Source organism: Lissotriton helveticus, chromosome 1_1 (genome assembly GCF_964261635.1).
Source record: "Lissotriton helveticus chromosome 1_1, aLisHel1.1, whole genome shotgun sequence".
In the NCBI taxonomy this organism is placed as follows: Eukaryota; Metazoa; Chordata; class Amphibia; order Caudata; family Salamandridae; genus Lissotriton; species Lissotriton helveticus.
In genome coordinates this window covers 417,854,367-417,878,109 of record NC_136057.1, presented here as the reverse complement: position 1 = coordinate 417,878,109, position 23,743 = coordinate 417,854,367, and the positions used below count along the sequence as shown (strand labels likewise).

Genomic DNA, 23,743 nt, shown 5'->3' with positions numbered 1-23,743 from the left:
AAATGTTTCCCCCAACACCCTCTAGGACATGGAGAAGGGCCAAGCGAGGAGTCCGGGGAAGATCCCATCCCAGCACCTCCGATAGACAGCTCCATACACCCCCCCAGAACCGGGACAAACCAACACAGGACCACACAGTATGTAGCAGCGTGCCCATGTCAGCACCACATCGCAAGCACTCCGGAGACCCAATCAAGCTCGCCTTCCACAATCGCTCTCGTGTATAATAGGCCCTGTGTAGATATTTGAACTGTATCAGGCGCAAACGCACCGCAATAGCAGCACCCCGCGGAGACTCCAGAGCCTCCCTCCAATCATCCTCGTCCATTGGGCCAATGTCTCGCTCCCAGGCCTCCCGCAGTTTAAGGAGGGAAGAGGAACAGTGAGTAACCAATGTTTGGTATATGCGGGACACTTTCTTATCGCTCAGATTGCCCATAAAAACTTTAGCCTCCAGAGGGCTGAACTCCGGCAGCGACTCCAGGCCCACCAAGCTAGGTCCAAGTGCGTGGCGGAGCTGAAGATATTTGAAAAATTGGGTATTAGGCATATGATATTCAACTCTGAGCTCTTGAAAAGACTTAAGTGCCGTGCCGGATACGACGTGGCCTAGCGACGAGATCCCAATGGAGTCCCATCCCTCAAACCCGGATAACGTGGCCAATGCAGGAAGCTGCCCATTATGCCACAGCGGGGTCTCGGCTGTCAGTCTGCCCCACCAGCCCATACGGCGCAGCGCCTGGCGCCATATCGTAAACACCACCTGAGTGGCCCGGGGTAGCCGCCGCCGCAGTCCGGCCGAATACAGTATCGTGTGCAGAGTGTGGCCTCTCATCAGCAGATGTTCCAACGCGTATGCCGGGTCCCCTCTATTTCCATACCACCATTCATTGAGGACCAGCAAGTGGGAGGCCTGGTAGTAGGACAATACGTCCGACGTCGCAAGCCCGCCACAGTAAGTGGACAGAAAACATGTACGCAGTGCCACCCTGGCGGCACCCCCAGCCCACAGGAAGCGTCCCAGATCAGAGTTAACCTGCCGAAACCACTGGGGTGCAATCGGGTGCGGGTGATTCTGTAGTTGGTACAAAAGGCGCGGGAGTGCAACCATCCTAAATATTGCCGACCTGCCAAAAATAGTAAGGGGCATTCGCGCCCACGTTTTAAGGTCCGACTGGACTTTATCCCAGACCGGCACCACATTCCGCTCCCAGGAGATCGACGCAGATTCCGATAAGAAGACACCCAGATACAGTAGGCCTCCAACCGCCACTTTCAGGGCCGACGCCCATTGGCCCGCGGGCGCTTCATCGCCCAACACCCATAGGGTGGACTTTCGCTGGTTAAGGTACAGACCCGTGACTTCCCCGAAAATGCGCATGATTTCTAACACCCGCGGGCCCGACCTATCTAGGTCTGTAAGGAAGAACAGGACATCGTCCGCATACAGCGCAATCCTATCGGTGCATCCCCGGTCCCATCTAAAACCTTGCAGCTGTGCATCAATGCGCACCCAAGAGGCAAGGGGCTCCATTGCTAACGCGAAGAGGTAGGGGGAGAGCGGGCAGCCCTGACGGGTCCCCCGCCCGATTGGAAACCGCTCAGAAACAGCACCCGAGACCCGCACGGCCGCCGTGGTGTCAGTGTAAAGCAACCGAACGTATGAAATGAAAACCGGGCCCAGGTTAAGGCGGGGCAGGAGCGCAAACAAATAGGCCCAGCTCACGGAGTCGAACGCCCTATCTATATCCGCCAGCAACAGGGCCGATCGCTCACCCGTGGCCCTCATCGCATCAATGGCCGTCTGGGCCCGTCTAACATTGTGTCGCGTCGCCCTGTGCGGCATAAAGCCTGCCTGGTCTGGATGAACCAGATCCGCTACGTAGGGGAGAAGCCGGTTCGCCAGCACTTTTGCCAGTAGCTTAGCTTCTATGTTAAGCAGCGATATGGGGCGATACGAGTCGTTATGTTATTGATCTCCTGTTTCAATCAAATGCAACACTGTCGGTACTATAATCATGTGCAAAGTGTTTACATTGTAGTTTCAATCACACAGTGAATTATTGCTTTAATACTGAATGTTTGCTTAATTACACGCTGAATCATGGAAGCAATAGGATCTCTTCCCCAGACCATATGATCACCTTCTGATCATTTGCAATGTGTTTATAATGTGTTTATAATATGGCTCCAATCACACAGTGAATTATCAAATTGGTACTGAATGTCTGCTTAATTACATGCTGGTACATGGTATAATTGAGATCTCCTTCCCAATCCATACAATAATTTTCTGATCACAAGCTGTTTCTTACGCGATATTTAAATGTTTGCTAAATTACATGCTGTATAAAGATCTCGTCCCCACACCACACGTTGCTCAACGCGATAGTTTAATGCTTCCGCGTTGCATAGTCGCTCAGAGGGCCCGCCACCCTTATCCAATCAGGACTTAGCACACCGCCGGCCCCATGACGCGCCATGCCGACGTCACGGCGTTGCTAGGCGACCGGCGTGCTTAACGTCCTCGCGTTCAGTCTTTCGCTCGATTGAGCGACCGCGAGTGATGAAAGCCGGTATCCTGCTCTTTTGAAAAGCATTCCTCCGTGATTAGGTAAGCCATCAAAAGTGCACGAAGAGTGCTCGCTATGGAACACGAGTTTGAGGTGTACCCGCTCTTTGGACCTGGTGCACTCACTAGTCTTGCCCCAGTGTCACTGGTGTATTTTGCGCGCCAGAGTTGTAACTTAAACCTTAAGCACCATTAAACGCTTCACCTTGCATGCCGTTTGTATATGTTGTTACTCCTACGGCGTGCCCCGAGTGCTGCTTCTGGTTAAGGGTAGTTCTAGTGCCGCCCCTTGCATTGATATAAACAACACATTTGGGGTCAGGACATCGTTGGATTTCTGAGCACTCCCTGTATGTAATCATTACATTGCGCTTGACTTGACAGTTATTGAAAATGGATTGGTTCCATCTCTCCCCAGATTGACCTATTGGCCTTCCCACAGTGTGTGACATTTGCCTCCTGTGTATCCGAAAATCTACACAACCCCGTCCCCCCTTCCTCATGTGAGTATAATGCACTCACCGGACTGCTTCGGTACAAATATTTGTTCCTCCTCTCTGACACAAACCTACCTCTCTTTCCAGACCTCCCCCCCCCCCCTGTCTTGATAAAGATCCGCGTGACCACCAATCGGGGCACATCAGGATCGAAACGTCGACGCCCAATATTGGTCAAGAATCCTCCAGGAACGGGCATAGTCATCATCTGTCTCCTTGGAGTACTAACTTAGAACTCTGACCGCCAAAAACTCTTCCCCCCGTCCATTCTCCCTTGTATAAATTGTGTATATAATTTGTAAATATATGTCACTATATTTGTTGCACTATTCACATTGCTCACTAATAGTCACCTTTCACTTATAATTGAAACTGAAATGGAATGAAGTAATTCCTGTGTTTTAATGTGACTTTGCTTTTTCATAAAAAAGTTTTGAACTGTATTTGTTGTCAGAGAGGTCTTCTCATTTTATTGATTATATTTTGTTATGAGCTAATCTAGCCTTCACGCAAAAGTAATTTGTTCACCCGACAGAACCATTTTTGTCTTTAACCCTCTCTGACCAGGGCGAAATGGCAACCCTCATCCTCCTAGACCCCTCTGCAAAATTCAACACCACACCCTAGCCACCAGACTCCATGACGCCAGCATCTGTGGCTAGGCCCTCGCATGTATATGTTTATTCCTCACCGGCAGAACTCAGTGAGTCAGACTTCCGCTCTACCTTTCGGAACAGAAAGAGACCAACTGTGTAGTGCCCCAGGCTCCTCCCTCAGCCCCACCCTTGCAACCATTGTCAGGAACCACGGGCTCAACACCGTCTCATACAACGATGACACCCAGATTATTCTCTCCCTCACCAATGAACCCAACATCACCAAACACAACTTCGAAGAAGGGATGAAAGCTATCACCAGCTGGATGAAAACCAGCTGTCTGAAACTCAACACAGAGAAAACAGAAGTCCTCCTCCTTGGCTCCACCCCCTCTGCCTGGGACGACTCCTGGTGGCCCCCCCCCTCGGAAATCCCCCCACCCCGACGGACCACGCACAAAACCTCGGAATCATTCTAGACTCATCGCTCACAATTAACCGCCAGATCAACGCTGTATCATCAACCCGCTTCAACACCCTCCACATGCTACGAAAGACTTTCAGATGGATACCATCCAAATCCAGAAAAACTGTCACGCACTGTCTCATCAGTAGACTATTGGACTACGGCATTGCTCTCTATACCATAATCAACAAGAAACTCGTTCGCAGACATCAGACCACTCAGAACGCCGCAGCCAGACTGATCCTCTGCATCCCCCACTGCAGCCACATCACCCAAAACCTCTGCAATTTCCACTGGCTCCCACTCACAAGAAGAATAACCTTCAAACTCCTCACCCATGCCTACAGGGCCCTTCACAACACCGGACCAACATACCTGAACAACCGCCTCTCCTTTCACACACCCATAAGACATCTCTGATCAGCCGACCTCTCTCTGATCACCGTCCCACGACACTATGAGCTAGAACGAGAATAAAATACTTTTCCTACCTCACAGCCAAGGCTTGGAACGACGTTCCCCTCTACTTCCGGAAAGCCCCCACACTGCACCAGTTCAGGAAGGACCTCAAGACTTGGCTTTTCAGGTGACCCCAGCACTCAATTGAACCGCCCCCCAGTGCCTTGAGATCCTCAAGGGTTTATTTGTGCCATAAAAATTATGGTTAGTGTTCTAGAAAGCAAAAATTAGGTCACAATTCCTATGAGTTCTCAAATATCTTCCTTACCATACCTGTAAAACATTCTGATATATAGAGTTAAAAGTACTTCCAACACCAGCAGCAGTCTGTCAGTTAACTCATTAGTAATCAACTGCAGCAACACCACACAATTCTAATGAACATCTAGAGGGCTAACATGTTGTATTCAAGACAAAAGTGAGACACTCTTAAATGTCTTTTTGTTGAAATTGGTGCTGTTGAATTTAAAGCCTTTCCTAAATAGCAATGTGAAGTGAATGTGCATTGAGATGTTACTGCAGGCATGAAACCAGAGGGTTAAAAATTTGAGAAGAGGTGTGGATATTTTTGTAATTCGAGGCATAATGTATTTTTAAAGGGGCTTAAAATAGTTGAAGAGAGAGACATCTACATAAGTACTGCATCCCTTTTCCACATGTGTTTACTCAGCCTACCCATCTTTTCCGTTGCTTAACACACCTTCCTAATTTTAAAATAGTAATATGTTGGTAGACAAATATATATATATAAATAAACTTCACCTAATAAACAAAGGTTAAAGTTATAATTAGGTGCATTAATAGGATCTTAGCTTTTGTAAAAAAAAATACGAAGCTAGAAAATCACAGAAAAAAGCAAAGGTTAAAGTGACGTTATAGTTGGGTGTTGAAACTTAAAAGCTAATATTTATAAGACTAAAAGCCTTTGAAATTCATCCATTTTGGTTTAATGAGCTAACTATAACTTGCAGCCCTTCCATGCACTGCTTATGACCTCCCATATTACATCACTCACAACATGTTAAATGACATCGTTGATGACATCACTGATAACATTTCAAATGACATCACTGATGACATAGGTAATACCACCACAGTCATATACAGCATAGATTCCGGTTTACTGAATGTACATGTGTGGGATGATAGCATGGAAATATCGGAAGGTCTGGAGACATGTGTAATTGTCCATTTTATATTTGGGACCAGTTAAAAAACACTTAAGTTTGGGGTGGAAGAAGTACTCCATGCTAAACAAGGCGAAGGCTGAGCGCACCGAATGCTGGTTGCAGAGGTATGTTTGAAAGTCAAAGCCTGCTCTAAAAAAATCCAAGAGCAAGGCCAAAGCTGCTATTGACAATGCATTAACCACTAATGGAAATCTTGTCACATGCCCAATTTTAAATAGTTGTAATACAGTTGTATAGGCAAGTTCAATAAGCTAAGCATGCTTATTTCCATATAGAATGCAGAGGTGTCCCACTGTGAGGTGGTTTATCTTATGCCCTACCATGTAGACAAAGGCCGTAAATGATAGCTAAATGCAAGGAGCTGCTGTTAGGCATGGGTGCGTTTCGTGAACAATCGCTCTCGTGTATAATAGGCCCTGTGTAGATATTTGAACTGTATCAGGCGCAAACGCACCGCAATAGCAGCACCCCGCGGAGACTCCAGAGCCTCCCTCCAATCATCCTCGTCCATTGGGCCAATGTCTCGCTCCCAGGCCTCCCGCAGTTTAAGGAGGGAAGAGGAACAGTGAGTAACCAATGTTTGGTATATGCGGGACACTTTCTTATCGCCCAGATCGCCCATAAAAACTTTAGCCTCCAGAGGGCTGAACTCCGGCAGCGACTCCAGGCCCACCAAGCTAGTTCCAAGTGCGTGGCGGAGCTGAAGATATTTGAAAAATTGGGTATTAGGCATATGATATTCAACTCTGAGCTCTTGAAAAGACTTAAGTGCCGTGCCGGATACGACGTGGCCTAGCGACGAGATCCCAATGGAGTCCCATCCCTCAAACCCGGATAACGTGGCCAATGCAGGAAGCTGCCCATTATGCCACAGCGGGGTCTCGGCTGTCAGTCTGCCCCACCAGCCCATACGGCGCAGCGCCTGGCGCCATATCGTAAACACCACCTGAGTGGCCCGGGGTAGCCGCCGCCGCAGTCCGGCCGAATACAGTATCGTGTGCAGAGTGTGGCCTCTCATCAGCAGATGTTCCAACGCGTATGCCGGGTCCCCTCTATTTCCATACCACCATTCATTGAGGACCAGCAAGTGGGAGGCCTGGTAGTAGGACAATACGTCCGACGTCGCAAGCCCGCCACAGTAAGTGGACAGAAAACATGTACGCAGTGCCACCCTGGCGGCACCCCCAGCCCACAGGAAGCGTCCCAGAGCAGAGTTAACCTGCCGAAACCACTGGGGTGCAATCGGGTGCGGGTGATTCTGTAGTTGGTACAAAAGGCGCGGGAGTGCAACCATCCTAAATATTGCCGACCTGCCAAAAATAGTAAGGGGCATTCACGCCCACGTTTTAAGGTCCGACTGGACTTTATCCCAAACCGGCACCACATTCCGCTCCCAGGAGATCGACGCAGATTCCGATAAGAAGACACCCAGATACAGTAGGCCTCCAACCGCCACTTTCAGGGCGTTTCGTGAACACAGAGTGTTGGTCCTTCCTAGATTAACGGTTCATATATCTCTATAATTTAGGTACTTCATGGTGAGACTGAAACTATTTTTTTATGTTATTTTCTTGAAAAGTATTGAAAAGATTTAAACCTAAACAAGCAAAAGCATTTCCTTGAGTACATGTCACTTTTCAGACCCCTTAACCCCTTTTTCTCTGACGCCCACTTGACGGAAACAAATAATATGCCATGATGAGCCCAACATGGATCAATGTTTTTATTGCAAAGTTTCATGAAGATTCATTTAGGTTTAATGGGATTTTCTACTATCTTTAAAAGAGGAAACTAAGCATGAGAACTTAATTTCATTCATCCATCTTGACAAGAAGTGACATCACTGGATTTCCCATCATCCATCTGGGCAGGAAGTGACATTCATCTGTACAGGATGTGACACACCAAGATCTTGCTAACCCGCACACTCACATAGCATTTACACAATGCATAGACCTAACCTCATACACATCCAACTAATTATCACACATCCTCAAACTACAGAGCTTACATTCTAACTCATACTCATTAATGCTCACTCTACATTATTACACATACCAGATTTTGCTGATCTCATCATCTATTACAAGCATCATGGTCTCTTTGTTACAGAAACATGATTACCTCTCACATCCACACATCCTAGATGTCCTCCTTCGCACAGGTTACAGCATTCATGATGTGACCCGCACACATAACACAAGAGGAATCATTGCTGTCATCCATAAGACCTCCTGGTGCCAAGTCCTAGGCAAGCAAGTAAAACCAATCCTTGGAGATTCTGACTTGCCATTTCCCACACTCTGCAACTCAGACAACCACCTTCGTTCTCATCTACAGACTTTCTGGACAGAACAAGGACTTAATTGATGATGTATCAGATCGCCTCACCACCTCTTCCATCCAACATACCCACACCTCCCTCTAAGGTGACTTTAACCTCCCAGCCTCCACAACAGCACAAGTTTAAAGAGAACAAGAGGCATACTCTTCAACCTCTTTGACATACTTAACGAGTACAGCATGCTACACAAGCAAGACACTCCAAAGGCCACATCCTTGACTTTGCTCTCCCAACATCACCTACAATCTAATGCAAACCATCCATACCCTTCGACTGAACTGACAACTTTGCCATTCCTATCTCCCTGCTCAGCGTCCTACCAACAAACCAAGATCAATACATAAGAGAAGACCAAACTTTCACATCCTTCAAAGACTTCTCTATAGACAATCTAATGCTTGAACTCATCTCTCACCCCATCCACCCCACATCCAATGCCAACACCATTCTAAGCAACTACAACACTTTTTTAGAAAATTGTGTGAACATCCATGCCCCAATAAAACACATAGGTGCAATCCTTAGCCTTCAGGTCCGTGTTACTCTAAAGACAATAAATGATTCATCAGCAGACAGGAAAGAAAATAGAAGAAAAACAGAACTTCAGATACCCGCATGTCACTGAAGTCCCTCTGTGCAATGTGTAGACAGCTCATTCCATCAAGCAAAGCAAAGTGCTATATCAACACCATCAATGAAGTCACTAACAGTAGCAGACCCCTTTTCAAGACAATCAAGCATTGCAATTGCCCACTCCCTCCTGCTAGACCCATCATCATTTCAAGCTTTATTCGACTATTAAAAACAATCACAAAAGCGTACAATAAATCACAATACAAACATTAAAATAGAAGCAAAAGCTCAGCAATGAAGAATTTCGGAGAGTTAAAACACCAGACTTTTCCTGTGAGAAATGGCTTTGAGTAAAAAGGTAGCAGTAAAAAAACAGATGTCTGCAGAGTCAAGTGCAAATAACAATTCCATGGCTTGGGTAATAGTATACACTGAAAATCTTAAAAACATAGGTCTGAGATAGAGACGGCGAAGATGCATATAGAGTGGGCAGATGAGCATGAAATGCAGGGTACTTTGCCTAGTCTGACCGTCACAGGGACAAGGAGACTGGCTATGAAGTTTCATCTCAGGGAAGGCAACTAAGTTATGAACAATACCAAGTCTGAATCGTGTCAGAACAAACTGATGAGACTGCTTGGTTATGGATTTTAAATACATAGGCATGCCCTTTTCTTCGAGTTTAATGGTATGATAGAATACATAGGTAGACATGGTAATACTCTTTAACCTACGCATATCAGACTTAGTTTGTATGTAAACATCTTTAAGTTCCTTTTTTGATAAAGTAACGGCACAATAAGGTTCCTTAATGATGTCAAAATTAAATACATCGCCATAAGTGGAAGAGACATAACTTGGCCAGGGAATCTTAAGGGCTTTGTCCAACTTCAAACAATCGGTGATAATCTTCCTAGAAAAAGTAGTCTCTTCTTTTGCCCAAGTTGACCTCCATACCATAAGAGGTCTTAATCCCGTCAGATCAATCAGACAATTCAAACAGACCTCACTATGGCACAATACAGTAGGTGCCGAAGGAGGTAGGCAAAGCAATCTTCTAAGAAACCCATTCTCGGTATTTTGCAGTGCCCTATGCTGACTATAACCCCAAATACCAGAGCCGTACAGAGCAATAGATGCACATCTATGCCTGTAAATGTCTACCATATCGGGTATACGGCGGCTCCCTAGCTTTGCAGCAAAATGAAAAATACCAGATGAGCTTTTGGCCATTCTACCATTAACATTTGAGATCTCCTGGGACCAAGTCCCCTTATTGTTAAAGGTAACACCGAGGTAGCAGAACCTATCCACTACCTCAATATTATGATTGTTAAAATGGAACGGCATAACAGACTTCACCCGTTTACCACAGGCCATAATAAAAGTCTTGGTGTTATTTATTTTCAATTTCCTATCATTAATAAAATTATAAAAAGTATTCATAAGTTTCTGAAGCCCATTAGGAGTACGCGAGAGACGCACCGTATCGTCGGCATAAAGCAGAACTGGTACGGGGAGTCCAGTCCACCAACCTGTGGGGAATCTGCCTGGACCTTCTTAAGTTCTGATTCAATAGAATTAATAAAGAGGGAAAATAACAGGGGGGCCAGTACACAGCCCTGCCTTATGCCTCACTTAACCCTGATCTTCTCAGTACATTCACCCGACGAACCAAAGCGTATCTGGGCCGACAACTTATTATAGAGACGGGCCAGAAAGTGAATGATTGCCGGGGGGGCGCCCATGGCCAGTAAAGTGGACCACAAGAGTTTATGGTCCACAAGGTCAAAGGCGCTCGAAAGGTCGGCAAAACAGAGAAATAGGAAACCTTGTTTCGCTCTCGTGTATTTCCCTATGAGGAGGTCAAGATTGAGGCACTGCTCCGTAGTCCCCAGACCTTTGCGAAAACCAAATTGGGATTCAGCCATGATATTGTTTTCCTCAACCCACTCCTCCAACCTTATCAGGAGAACCCTACTCATAATCTTCAGGGAGGAATCAAGAAGGGAGATAGGGCGGTAGTTCTTTGCCTCGCCTCTATCTCCCTTTTTATAAATGGGTAGAATTAGGGATTCACTCCACGTGGGAGGGGTATTCTCCAGGACTGATGCATTAAACACCTGGGTCAGGAGTGGGCACCAGAGAGTGGGGTTAGATTTATACAGATCAACCGGGACCCCATCGGGTCCCGGTGCCTTTCCTCCTTTGCTCTGGCTTAAGGAAATAACCACCTCTGATAGGGTAATATCCAAAGGTATCCTTGTTACAGACGTCGGGATAGTAGGGCCGACAGAATCTCCCCCGGGTGGGTTAAAAATACCAGAAAAATGGGAAACCCAATTGGCTTCGCTGACCTGCGCTGACAGTTTAGGAAACTCTTCATTGACAAGGAAAGGGCTGTTAACCGTGGACCAAAAAAGCCTACTATCCCGTAACACCGATGCTTGGTTCAGGGCATCCCAGGCAAGTTCCCTGAGTTCCTGCTTCCTACGTACGAGATTGTTTTTGTAGGTAAGCCTGAGTAATTTGACGGCCTCCCTGTCTCTCGGGAGTTTTGTTAAGGCCAGCTTAAGTTCCCGCAGGGATTGAGTACATAGGCTGTCAAACCAACCCACGTTTTGGTTCCTAATTCGGGCTTTAGTAATGGTAAGGCATCTTTTTACAGCAATACCGAGTGCCACAAAGTTAGTTATGATGCACCCGTTAAGGGCCTCAGGATGTAGGCAACTATGAATTTCAGCGATCCCCTCTTTTATAATTTTAGCTTGCAACTTTTCGGAGTTATCCAAATTCCACTTTATACGGAATCCATTCTGTCTACATGGGGTAACATCTTCTATTACCAAATAATCATTCTCAGCAAGAGGCCCCCATGCAGAAATAAGCATGGTGATCGCATGGTGGTCGCTACCTCCAAGATCAGTGACAACGGGAACCGTACAATGTGGAGTAAGATGCGTAGAAACCAGTAGATGATCAATGGCAGAAGACGAGTTGGGTCCCACAAAAGTTGGAACAGACTTACCATCCGCATCTAAGGCCGGGGGATGGATCATAAGATCCAAGTTCAACACGAGGGAATTAAGGGAGTCACCATGGGGAGTATGTGCAAAATGTGCTCTGTTTTCCCCGTATCCCCATCATATCCACAAATTCTAGTAAAGGAGTATGGGCAAGTACGGAGGTTAAAGTCCCCACCCCAAATGATATCAATTGGTTTACTGATATCATTCCGCAAGTTCCTCAAAATAGGGCCCAGCTCCTCCGCCACTGAGGTATCTGAGGCGTTGAAAAGATTGTTATAGTGGTTGACCACCACTAAAACATGGCCCTTAGTATGTTCTAGTATTAGAATTTGAGAGTGGTGTCCCACAGGGAGGTAGGAAATCAAACATACTGGGAGTTTAACTGATGTAAAAATCACTAACCCCCTTTAGCCCTACCCATACCTGACCTTATTGCCTGGTTATTATAAGACACAAACCCATCAAGTTTAATATCAGCAGTTGCCCAGGTCTCTTGCAAGCATAAAATATCAAAGTCGGTGAGGATCTCATTCCACCCCAGAGATGCCGATTGCCTACTCCACCCTGCAACATTCCAGCTAACAAACTTCAAACCAAGGGAACAGGAGGGGGGTTGAATAAGCGCTGGTACCGTGGTGATTAAAACATTATTAACAGGTAGAGAGTCCAATAAGACTGGATAAGCCATGGGAATTGTCGGGGCAATTTGAGACATTACATGATCATGGACAGGAATAGGGCTACTGTCGGACATTACCGTAGGCTCTTTAACAAAAGAAGAAATAATGGGGTCTACAGCAGTGGGCAGTCAATCAACGCCATTGAGGCCACTCAGACAATTAAAACGATTATGATTAAGGAAGGGTGTCAGAGGTGGTTGAAAAACAGGTTGGGCTGAATACCCACAAATCTACCCCTCCGATCGACCCTTGTCCATTTTTCCTGAGCTTGGTCACGATGCATATGTACAGGGGGGAAGAAAAAAGATACTGGCAGGGTCCGAATGGTGGATTCAGATGATCTATTCGACCCTGAGCAGATGTAGTGAACAGTCCTTGGGTCTCTAAAACTCACCAAAATACAATCCCCTACTATTGACTTCCTGGTCTTGCCCAGCCAAGGTACCCTTCTTACCATCACGATTTCATTATTAAAATATGCTGGAAGAGGTCTATTCCAGTTCATCCATTTAATTACTTGATTTTTAAGTGAGAAGAAATTCTCACCTTCCCCCATCTCAAGGGGGGGAACCCCGGCCATAACCACCATAAGGTCGTTAGCCTCAGGGGGAAGGTCGGGTCTCCGAACTCTAGGGGCAGGTTTCTCTGGTAAAGGGGGTGGAATACAGTCACCATTTACAGCCCCATTGTGGTTTATAACTGGGAGAGTTGTACCTGAGGATTGTAGTGGGGGAATGATAGCTTTACTTTGGCATGGGAGAACTGGTTTAGCAATAAGGGGTTGCAAAAGAGGGGTGGCAGAAGTCACCACGGTTGGTCCTGGGATAGCTAAGGGGGGTTGTAAGGTAGGGGGCAGGGTGGGATGGGGCATAGTCTCAGGGGGTCTTCCAAGGGTATTAACCTGCGAATTCAAACTACTTAGTGTAGCCTCAAGGATAGTGAGTCTGATCTCCACTCTCTTAATACTCTCGCTGATAGGCAGCAGCAGAGATCTGAGTAAGAATTCTAGGTTCCCCTGGGGGACAACTGGGGGCAGTAGAGTAGGCAGGTTATTTGTAAGGATAGGAGCAGGACCCATAACTTCTCTAGACTTATCGGGAACTGGAACGGACTTAGTGGGTTTTCCAAAATCGGAATGGGAAAGTTTAGGTTTACCCTTACCTCCCCTCGACTTCCTTCTACGCTTATTAGGGGGAGGGCCGTGCAACTCGGCCACTGTAACTAATTTAGGCTTAGCTTTCCTTGATTTAGAAATATGAGTAGGTTGGGATGTCAGATCAATAGCCGTACAACAGGGGCTAGTGGGAGGGGTAGACTTCAGAACCTGCACAGCAGGTTGGCAGGGACTAACAGTACAATCCCTCAACAAAAGAGGGACTCCTTCCTGTGAAGATGACTCCTCACTAGCATTCAGCGGAGAGCCACCATCTAGAGAATCTACCAGGGGTCTGCGTTTCAGATTATCAATAGAGCGACGGCGCTCAACCCTGCGTTCTGCAAGGGCGGTGTCCAAATCCCCATCTTCCTCCGCCAAAGAGCGTGGGAAATATTTATCCAGGGTTCTAATCTTGGAACCCCCCAGCTACACTATAGGTTTATCCAGGGCTGGTGAAGGCATGACAGGTAGATGGGGGCTCTTGTACAACAAGGACTAGGTAAATACCAGTACCTAAAACGTAAACAGGAGAGTAGGCCCGGCCTATTCCGACCTATGAGGGCCTAAGAGGGCCCGCCCTTAGTCCGGGCTTTGTCCCGGGATATGTCCCGCACACGCGTCCCGCTCACGCGTTGCAGCACCAGGTCTTATACGGTAAGCTGGGTAAAGGGGAGGAGTCACGGGAAGAGGCGGCAGGTGTGCCTGGTGTTCCGCGCACAGCCTGGTGGGCCTCGCAGTCCCGACCTCGAGAACAGCAGTTTTTCCCCTGGCGCAGCTTCACCTCTCACTAGGCGGCTTCACAGCAAGGTCCAAAGACACGGATTCCACAAACTCCTCTGCGAGCGGCCCCCGCGAAGCGGGGGCCGCGAGGCGTTATCAAAGGCGGTGATAGAGGGGAGGGGTCACGGGAAGAGGCGGCAGGTGTGCCTGGTGTTCCGCGCACAGCCTGGTGGGCCTCGCAGTCCCGACCTCGAGAACAGCAGTTTTTCCCCTGGCGCAGCTTCACCTCTCACTAGGCGGCTTCACAGCAAGGTCCAAAGACACGGATTCCACAAACTCCTCTGCTAGACCCACCTATTCCTCACTCCAAATAAAAGCAGTGCCATCAACCTCTTCTTCAGTGAAAAAACACAGAAGATCGTACAGCACATCTACAATGCTAAGATTGCTTCATCTATTATGCCCACCCCTCCCCGTAGAATCCTGCAATGGTCAGCCTTCACAGCTGTATCTGTTGCAGATCTCACTGACTTACTCATCTCCATCAAAACTACTTCTTAAGAAGATGAGGCCTTAACATATCCTTCATCGAAGCTCTCTCTGGGGACGCTCTCTCACCCATAAGTACCATTGTCAGTGCTGCCCTCATTTAATGTGTCTTCTCAGAAGCTCTCTTTTTATTTATTTGACAGGCCTGATCCTCTCACCCCTAACAGAATCTACACTCGACCCAGATGATCTCAACAACTACTGGCCCATCACTCGCATTTCATTCATCAGCAAGATCATTGAAAAAGCAGTCTGTGTCCAGCTTCAAAATCACATCAGTGCTACCCATCTCCTTTACAATTAACAGTCGAGCTTCAGATCATGCTACAGCACATAGTTACTACCTCATACATCATAGATGATGTCCTCTTGACCACTGATAAAGATGACCCCTGTCTCCGCCTATTGCTGGATTTCTTAGCTGCCTTTGACATAGTCAACAATCTGAACCTCATAAGCACCCTGGAGTCTGCAATAGGATTCACCTGCAGTGTCCTTGGCTAGTTCTCTTTCTTTTGTTTCTTTCTCTATATGAAAGTATTGTCAAATATGAAGAACTCCTTTCTTTTGCACTGAATATATGGGTGTGGTTGAGACAGAAGTGTTTAGGTGTGTAAACTGGGTGTTAGAAGATATTTTAAATGTTTGTGAATACCGTGCACAACTTTTAGTATGTGCACCACATTTCCAGTGACCCTTCCCTGCACCTCCACTGTCAATACCATGTCCCTACCTCTAGCTTTGTTCTTATGGCAACAGAAAATAATTATGTTAAGAAAATTCTTCAAATTATGATTTTGAATCCGAATTTTAGAATTGTGATTCTAATTCTAACTGCTTTGGTCATAAGTGTAATTTACTGCCACAATAAGGCCTAATGTGAGTTCCATTATCAGGAATCTCAGAAAACAAGAAACAGTAGTAGGAATTGCAAATTAACCTTTGGCAAAGGAGGGCAGGCAATCCATATTTTCAAATATAATAGTTTTTCTTCAGATTAAGCTACAAACTCACCTTCATTCCCCCAGTCTTCAGTTTACTTACAGACTTCATCTTTCTCATTCATGTACAAATAGCATACAGCAGATGGACCTTACAACCAACACTTACCTCTGATAATTAAATAATTTGTCATAATTTAGGTTTTTGTAGCCAGATAAGGAACAGGAAGATGCTGTACAGCTCTTGAGCCAGTCCACATATCCTTGAGCCATAGTATCAGGTGGTGTAGCTCACCCCACCTTGCTCTTCTACATAAACACCGTAAAACCGCAAGGCGATACACTGCTAGCCCACGCAGAGATCAGGATAATTACATGCAAGTCCTCATAAAGTCAACTGTTCAGTTTAGAAAGAGTAAAACACTACCACCCATCACATACTAACTGAAAGATATAAGGTGTTAGAATGATTTTGCGATTAAATGTTAAGCTTCCAGAGCCGATGTACTACCAAAAACAGAGACAAAGATCCCAGCATTAGTGTGGCAGCAAGGTAATTGTAGCATAGTTTAAGAGCTTATGACCTAAAGGGCAAGAAACAATCCATGGAGGAGCAAAGAGGACATTCTGTGTCATGAAGTGCAAAGGATCTCACAAAAACTTTTTATGAAAGTGGTAAAAAATATATTACTAGCTGTAATAAAGCCTCTTACTAGAAGGAAAAGGAGATGACCGCTGGGGGAGACAATCAAGCGAAAATCAAGCAATCAATCAGTTGATTCCTATAGTGCAGCTAATCACCCGAAAGGCATCCAGGCATTTGCTGGCCCGAGGGGCTCACCCCTTGGAATTCCAAATGAGAGGCGGCAGTCCGTAGCTGCCGCTGTAGAAAGCATGTTTAAAGACATCAAGGGGGTTGTAGCATTCCAAGACGATGTTCTAGTGTTTGGTAGGGATCAGGACCAGCATGATGATAGAATGCATCAGGTCTTATCCATTTTAAAAGCAAGAGGTAGAACTCTGAGTGTGGAGAAATGTAAGTTCAGCTTCTTTAGCATCGATTATCTAGGTTACAGGCTACCTGCCAATGGTGTAGAACCCAAGTTAAATTTAATCAAAGACATTGATGATTTTGATTCGCCCAAATACAAGGACCAGTTAAGATGTAGCTGCAAGGGGAGGTCATTCAATATCTTCGCCGCAAGGTCGGAGAGGTGCATTCTCCGCTTCTGCTTCGGTGGGTGTGGGGGGTGTGGGCAATCGAGAGGGACGCTGAGCGTAGCTCTCTGGAAGGTTAGTAGAATCTCAGGCGTCGGTTGATGTAGGTAAGTCCCTGGTTGTGTAGTGCCTTGTGCGCATGAATGGTGAGCTTGAATTGGCATCTCTTCTGTATGGGGAGCCAATGGAGTTTTCTGAGGTGGGCGATGACGAGGGTTCATCAAGAGATGCAAAGGATGAGTCTGACTGCGGTGTTCTGTATGCTCTGAATTTTATGTAGGAGGTGTGTGCTGATAATAAGAAAGGGATTAGATAACTCAATTAGATAACTCCTAATTTGGCTCATAAAGTTCACCTCAGAGGATCAACTACCTGATCATTGAAGGAAACAAAGCTGATAATTCATGGGGAGAGCTGATTACAGGAGCGTAAAGCTAATGTCTTTCGGTTTAAGCAGGATATTAGCTGCCCTTCACTCTTGAGGTAGTCTTTAACAACGGAGTAATCCCTGCTACTCACTGTGTTTTGCAGCGGCCACATGTGATTAGAACATTGGCATGCTGGAAACTCATTTTAAGACATTAGAAGGTCAGAGCGGCAATAATTGCTGGTAAAAACCTTCTACTCCAGCATTTCGTTTGTCTATTTGTTTCACCCTGTATGATTTAGAACTTTCTATGGTCAATAGGTGGAATGTTCTAATCACTTTGTAGCACTTCTGCCTAGGGCTATACTGGTTGTTAATCGCCTGTAGCTTGGGCCTGTACCTCAGGTAGAGTGCTTTTAACGACAGTATAGTGCCCTCAGCAGGGCCTTGATCGTAAAACGGTTGATTCCTTAGATAAACACTATTCTTAATATCCCAACATGCGTTTCTCCCGCTTTTACACACGCAGCACTCACCTCACGTCCTTTATTTGTCTTGCAAGTATGCTACTCCAACCTGATCTCCAGTAGAATGAAAATAATTGCAAACTATACTGAACAAAGTAAACATTTTTTTTAAATATATTTAAATTGATTCTCTCTTCTCTCTATAATAAATCAGCCTGCGTGAGGCCCGTACAGGAGATATGTGCAATGCCTGTGTACTTCTTGTGAAAAGATGGAAGAAACTACCGAATGAGACACAAAAAACATGGAATCATGTGAGCTTTATGTCCAGTTTTCACTAATGTGTATTTTTATTGTATCTGTGACACTTATGGACAGGTTTGAGAACTGGGTATATTCTCGAACCTCAGCTCTTTATTTTGACTTTTTTTCGGAGGGTGAAAGGCATCTTTCCCCCCTCTGGGGCCCTGCCCTTAATCCCTTTTCTACTTTGATTGTGCTCCCAATGCCTCCCACAGGTGTACCATCCTTCCACGGTCCGGTTCAATTGGGTAACAGTGACTCTTTTTATTTACTTCTGCATAAAAATTGTAAAAGTCTAGTATCACTATTGTAGGAAAGTGCCCCTTTTTGCATGGTTACCCCCCACTTCTTGCCTGACATCTGATGCAACCGACTTGATGTGCCCTGGGTCCCTGCCAATCAGGTTCCCAGGGCCTGTGTTCCTTCCCAAGACCTTACCTATGTATCCAAAATTGGCACAATCCCTGGCCACAGGTAAGCCCCTTGTGAAAGGTACCATGGGTACCAAGGGCACTGTGACGTAGGAAGGTCTCTAAGGACTGAACACCTTTTGTGCCATCTTGGAGGCCCTGCACATTAACCCACACAAACTGCCACTGCAGTCGACGTGGCACACATCCGTGTGTGCCTAGCCTGCAATCCACTGGCTAAGGCGTAGGTAAGTAAGGCCTGTGGCAGGGTGCACTAGCCCTAAGATGAGGGTACAGAGGCATTAGCCTTGTACCCCTACAGTGTCTAAGTCTGTTCTTAGACATTGTAAGTGTTGTAAAGACATAAAGCGTATATGGGCTGGAAGTTGATCACTACGAACTCCACAGCTCTATAATGGCTTTGCTAAAACCTGGGAAGTTTGGTAGCAAATTAGACCTTCACTGATGCCAGTGTGGGATTTAATGAAAAATGCACTCAGAGGGCTTCTTAGAGATGGCCACTGAAACACGACCAGCCCTGGTGTGGTTCCTGAATGGCTCTGCACCGTTTGCCACCACTAGACACGTTTATGGACCCCTGGGTAGAGAGCCTCCACTCTCTGGGTCCAGAAACAAAGGCCATCCTGGGCAGAGGTGTCATGCCTCCTCCCCCAGGATGGGCTGGATCCACAAGAGGGGAAGCTACAAAGGCCTGCCGCCTTTGGACTCTGTCCCTGCCATTTGCTGCCCCAGCAACTGGCTCCCACCAGTTCTGGCCCCCACTTTAGGCGTGTGAATCAACGGCAAATCCAAGCTCGGAAGAGAGGTGTGCCCACCTATGCCAACCCCACCCCTCAGGTGGGGGAGGCGAGGTGAAGCACACATCTCAGTCCCCTTCATCTTGAAGATGAGGGGACTCAGCCAATTAGGAAGAGGCTCATGCCCTCTCCCACTGATGGTGGGCAAAATAGGGGTGTACCCTCCCCAAGAGTTGGTCCCGACCTACACACCCCTTTAACACCCCTAAATCTAGTATTTTGGGGCAACCCTGAACCTTGCCTCGTTAGATTCGAGGAAGAAAGAAGAAAGACCGAGGAGCTGTGCTGACCCAGGTAGGAGAAGAGGACACCAACTTCCTTGGCCCCAGCGCTACTGGCCTGTCCCTTCGATTACCTGCCTACAGCAAGAACCCTGGCGAGTCCAGCAGCCAGCAACCCCCAGAGCCCGAAGGACCTCCCCTGCGACCTTCCCACAGACTCTGTCTCCCGTGAGCACTGGGTTTGCTCAACTAAAGACTCACCTCCAGAATCCGGATTCTGTTGACCCTGCGATTCTGCACCACTCTGCACCCGACACCCATGGCCCAAGATCAAGTGGCCCAATACCCCAATGAGGTCCCCCCCATCGATTCTGACCTGAGATCTGGTGATCCCCGACCTCCCTCAAGACTCCCGATGACGCCTGCAGCCTCGACCTGAAGGGTCCCCCTCCTGACCTTGACCGGAGCTAGTAAGAAAACCCTAGGCCAGAAGACATCTCTGCACCCAACGCCCCACGGCCTTGAGTGGCCTAACCTACAGTGTCCGGGCATCCCCCAAGATCCCAACTTACCACTCTAGCAGGGGTCTGCCTTCAGGAAGTCTCCCTGCTCGGGCCTGCCCAATCTTTCCGAAACCGAAGGTCTCCTTTGGAATGCACAGAGTCCCTGATGTCCGATTTGCACCCTGCACCCGGCCGCCCCAGTGCTGTTGGTAGTGCGGCTCCTGTGGTGGCAATTGGCCCCTGCAGTGCTGACCTTAACCATAGAAGCTTTGCTCCCACCCCCGAGTGGCATGCTCGTCAGCAGTCCCTAAGCGAAAGCCCCCTTAGCACCAGTGGCTAACATTGGGCCCCTGCACTCTGCACCCAGCTGCCCCAGTGCCACTGGTGGTGCAACTTGAGTGCCCATCTAGACTTTGGGGAACCTTGGTCCTAACCACCACAACACATCGTCGTGAGTCGATTACTTACCTTCAAAACCGATAACCATTTTTCTGCCTTCGGAACTCATGTTATAAGATTTGGGGCCTAAAAATGCTCTAAGTGTGGAACTGTTAATGTATGGAGAACAGTGAACTCAATTGCAAAGTCATACTTACCTTCTATGTAGAGATCCTAAGGTGTGGTATCTAGGCATGCAACCACCAGTACTCAAAGTATTCCAAAGTAACCCAAAAATAATCTGAAAGTACTTACTGTATGATACAAACTGTGTTTAAACGTGATACAAACCTATAAGAACTGCAATTTCTAGTACAACTGCATTTCCTTAAACAGTATATGCATGTTGAAGATATATTTGAGTGAGAGGTGATGTCGCTAAATAAATAGTGACTTGGAGAATGTGGGTGAAAGTAAACACGAGGGAACCGCCCATGGTAGGGGTACAAGTGACTGTTTATTAATGAGCATATGGGTAGAGAGCACGATTGAAATACAGTTCGGATTGAGAAGCGAAGGGAGATTACAGGAGAACTCTATGGCTACGCAATATGATGAGGGGATGGGTTCAATTTTTTCAATAAGACTGGGAAGTGAAAAATAAAAATAAGCGGAAAGAAATGCATGAGATAGACTGTCTACCACTTTCAGAATATATGGATTTACTGTGTAGAGGAAATCAAAGTGATAAAAAGGTTTTAAATATCGCATATTGTATATTTCACATTTGGATTTAGAATTGGAAATGTAAAACCAAAGTGATGCTCACATATAGTGATTGTGATTATTTATTATGTATTCACAGTGACCCCCGAAGAAGGGCGTTGAGCCCGAAATGCATTGGGTACATTTTAAAGATTAAACGCTGCCTGACATGAATTAATGCCTCAGCTCTGTTCATTCCTAAAGTCCGGATAGACGCGGAGTGAACAGTAAAAAATCGATAATTGCATACACACATGGCATGTGGACTCGTTTGAAAAGTTGGGAATGAGTTAAATACGTTTTGAAAAATCATGGATTATTTGGATGAAGTTTGATTATGGTAAAAAGACAAATGAAAACTCGCGGAATTCGCATACTTAGCAGTGCGGTTGTGGGGGGCGAGATGAAGCCCCATGACAGCGAAGATATATTTTACTCATCTATGCCAAGTCCTGCTTGGTTCTAATATAAAAGCATAAATATATCTTGTTTTATACTTACCTCATTTGTCTGGATTCTGGCTCTGAATGTGTTTGTGGCAGTCCTTGATTGAGTGAATTCAATAAATGCTTAACACACCCTCTTGATAAGCCAAACTGCTCGCCCACACTACCACAAAGAGAGATTGTTAGTACTTACATAATTTAGCCTCTGCTATACTTCTGGGAACTCCCTGGACTCCGTGCACCCTATACCTTACTTTGATATAGTATATACAGAGCCCGCATCCTATATCTATCTATCTATCTATCTATCTATCTAATGACACAAACATACATGAATACACATATTCTTATATATATAGCTATTTATGTGTATATTAAACAGTGGTCTCCGCTGTGTAGTCACACACAAGTCAAGAGTTTCTACAGGATGAGTGTTTTTTGTTTTGCTAATAACTTTGGCGCCGTTTCATGAATCTTCACAAAACTTTCCAGAAAAAAAGTTCACCAACCTCAGCTCCTTTTGGAGGCGATCCATTAAGTGGTAGCCGAGAAAAAAGCGGGTTCCAAAACACTATTTTCCCCATGCCTTTTCCTAAGGAAAAATTAGACAACGAAACACGAAAAACAGCTGAACAGAACAACATCAAATGGTGTCATTCAGTCTAGCCGTTTTAGAGAAGTTCAGGTTCATACTTTATAGATATCTATTGCTGCAGAACTCCAGCAGGAAAAAAATGTCAAAATGTGTATTCTGATTGGTTGGGCCTGCAGGAGTCCCATGGGACCTAACAATCTGATTGGTGTACCACTGCCATTAAAAGACGCTGGGACTTGGTCCCTGAGTCCTGGAAATTTGTTCAAAAACATATAGAAGGGGGACCACACCAAGGGCCAAAAAGAAACAAACAAAATGTGCTTCGGCGTGATCCAGTGGCCCCTCAGTGTAACCCATGTTGTCCTGTGGGACTAAAAAAAATGTAGAAAAAAGAAAATGTCAGCAAAGCCACAACCTACTCCAATCGTGCACCACCTCTGGCAGAGCGTCGAGTTGGGAACAGGACCTGGCTACAGGTGTGTGCGGCAGGGGTTTGCCACAAATGTATTGTAGTTGGATATTACTTTACATTAAAACAAATAGAAATTTACTGAAAAAAACTAATGTGAGAGTGGAAGTTGGTAGTAAGATTTCAACTTATGTGAAAATAAACCTTAGAAATCCACTGAAAAAGTACTATAGTTTAAAAGCCATAAAACTAGGGAAATCGCCCTAGTTGTTATTAAAACATATTTCAATGGGAACCATGACATGCAGTTTCTTTAGCAAATTGCAAAGGTGATAACGCCATAAAATATTTGGTAAATGCTGTACACACAGAATTGCATATATTCACTGGCATTAACCAATTGTCCAATGTCCATTGTTAATCAGGGTAATTAAACTGAATCTAAACATTCTAATACCAATCATCGGCCATTGTTAGCCTCACTTTGAAGAGAACTGCTTTTTCAAGCATAATAAAATGCACTATAAAAAAAATATCAAAAAAATGCATACTACATAGTAGGTGGTAGACCTGTCCCCCCAGGAGGACCTAATAGTGACCATTTCTCTGACTGATCAAGGACACCAATAGTGCAGCCCTCTCTCTTTAATTCGCTCTTTCTCTCGCTCTCTCTCACTTTAGCTCGTACTGCTTTTTAGGTTTCAACTGCACAGGTGCTGTGTTTGTGAAATCTCCTGTATTTAATATATGTTAAAAGGGGGCTCTAATCGAATTACTGTGTTAATTCGCTGTTGTGTGGAACTTCTTTTTTTGTTTACTTTCCCTGGCTGCAGGCATTAAAACAGCTGTGTTACATTCCTGATCTTTTCATCGTGACGCCACAGAGGAATATTTATTTGATCTCACTTTACATTTTATGTAGGCTTAAGTCTTGAACTCGATTTTATGACTTATTTGACCTAGAAACGGACCCAATAAATCTTGAAATAAGTCTCCCGTTATCAGACAAAGGCAACACCATAACCACATGGCACACCATCACCACTAAGGAAACCACATCGGTCATGAAGA

The 23,743-nt window shown here is 45.9% G+C and overlaps 1 protein-coding gene across 1 annotated transcript in view; it reads left to right on the top strand.

Annotated features, from left to right (window-relative positions):
- Positions 1–23,743, top strand: part of SINHCAF (SIN3-HDAC complex associated factor) — a 154,151-nt gene that overhangs the window by 43,105 nt on the left and 87,303 nt on the right. The window contains 1 exon segment of the mRNA XM_078647470.1: positions 18,039–18,138. Coding sequence (XP_078503596.1) covers positions 18,039–18,138 — 100 coding nt within the window.